The sequence below is a fragment of the Morus notabilis genome, unplaced genomic scaffold, assembly GCF_000414095.1.
Source record: "Morus notabilis unplaced genomic scaffold, ASM41409v2 C11397076, whole genome shotgun sequence".
Taxonomy (NCBI): domain Eukaryota; kingdom Viridiplantae; phylum Streptophyta; class Magnoliopsida; order Rosales; family Moraceae; genus Morus; species Morus notabilis.
In genome coordinates, this window is record NW_010386774.1 from 1 (window position 1) to 1,278 (window position 1,278).

The 1,278-nt window shown below is 35.7% G+C and overlaps 1 protein-coding gene across 1 annotated transcript; it reads right to left on the bottom strand.

Moving 5' to 3' along the window:
- Positions 1 to 41: 41 nt before the first annotated feature.
- On the bottom strand, positions 42 to 573 carry LOC112095098 (costars family protein-like; the record flags this gene model as incomplete). Its single annotated transcript, XM_024176776.1, has 1 exon — positions 42 to 573. A coding segment is annotated over one exon (336 nt), but the record flags the coding sequence as incomplete, so codon positions are not given.
- Positions 574 to 1,278: the final 705 nt, after the last annotated feature.

The following is a 1,278-nucleotide window of genomic DNA, read 5'->3' on the forward strand; positions in this document are numbered from 1 at the left end:
ACACACACACACATATATATACACAGAAGAACACAATAAAAGGCGTCAACAATCGAAGCCTTTACAGATTGTTTCATTCAGACAACTCTTGTTTGATGGAAAACATGGGTCTTTGATATTATAGTTTCTTTTACACTCAAAACATCTAAGCTTTGATATTATAAATCACACAAAAGCACATATATTTAAGCTGAAGATTACATAAAAACCAAGCCTTTGAAGAACTGTTCAATTCCCTTACGCCTTTGCAACTGCATCACCTGCAGATGTTGCTGGTTGTGGGGAAGGTTTGAGCATGATTTCTACGTTGTCATGGACTCCTTGCAGCAGCAGCTCGCCATCATATGCCACAAATTTCCGTTTCTTAGCGGCCCGCAGAGTCCCAACTAAGGCTTCAAATATATTTGCACACTTATCGTCATGAAACAGCACACCAAATGTTACCTTCAGAGAGATCAAAACTAATGTCAAAACAGTGTCAAGTATCAAAAGCTTGAAGCAGAACAAGAGGTTCAAATGAATGCAGAAAGTCGTGCAATTGTTATTCTCTTTGTATGACTTGTAGATGCATTTTTAAGGACTTCTAGTCTTGGCCGTCAATATCAACTCTTCAGTGGAAGAGAATATATATTAGAATAGAGCTACATCAAGAGACACGAAATACAAACATTATATCCAAATGGACTGAGGCTTAGTTTGTGATTGTTGTGCTTTTGGAAGAAGTTCTACATTTAATTGTAGCAAAAGCAGAAGCAGAAGCAGAAAGAAAAGTTAAAAAACACAAACTTCTCCAAATAACTATAAAAGTGCATTCGTATTACTATTTACGCAATGTGTTTTTGGACACTTTTACCAAACACACTACTTCCATTATGCGTAAAGGACTTTTAGGGCCTCCAAAAGCAATACTAAATTGAACCTTAATCAATGTAGAATGATCCTAAAATGTGCAAACAATTGGACGGCGATAAAGTTCTTACAGTAGCGCAGGGTGTACTTGTAAATATGATGAAAAGAAGTGTGAGGAGGCTGAGAGAACAAAAATTATTGATCGAAAGTTGAGTCGAAGGCTCAATGTAAACAAGATAGATTAAAACTAACATAAAATGAAGTTATGAGCATCACCAATAACGTACTGAGAAATGATTGTAGTTTCACGCATATTGATCAAAACATGCTAAAAATCATGATCATCTGTGGTTATTTTGTGATCGCAATTGTTCTCACAAAAACAATCAGAAATTACCATGAAAAACTGCTAATTTATGGTCTTAGAGT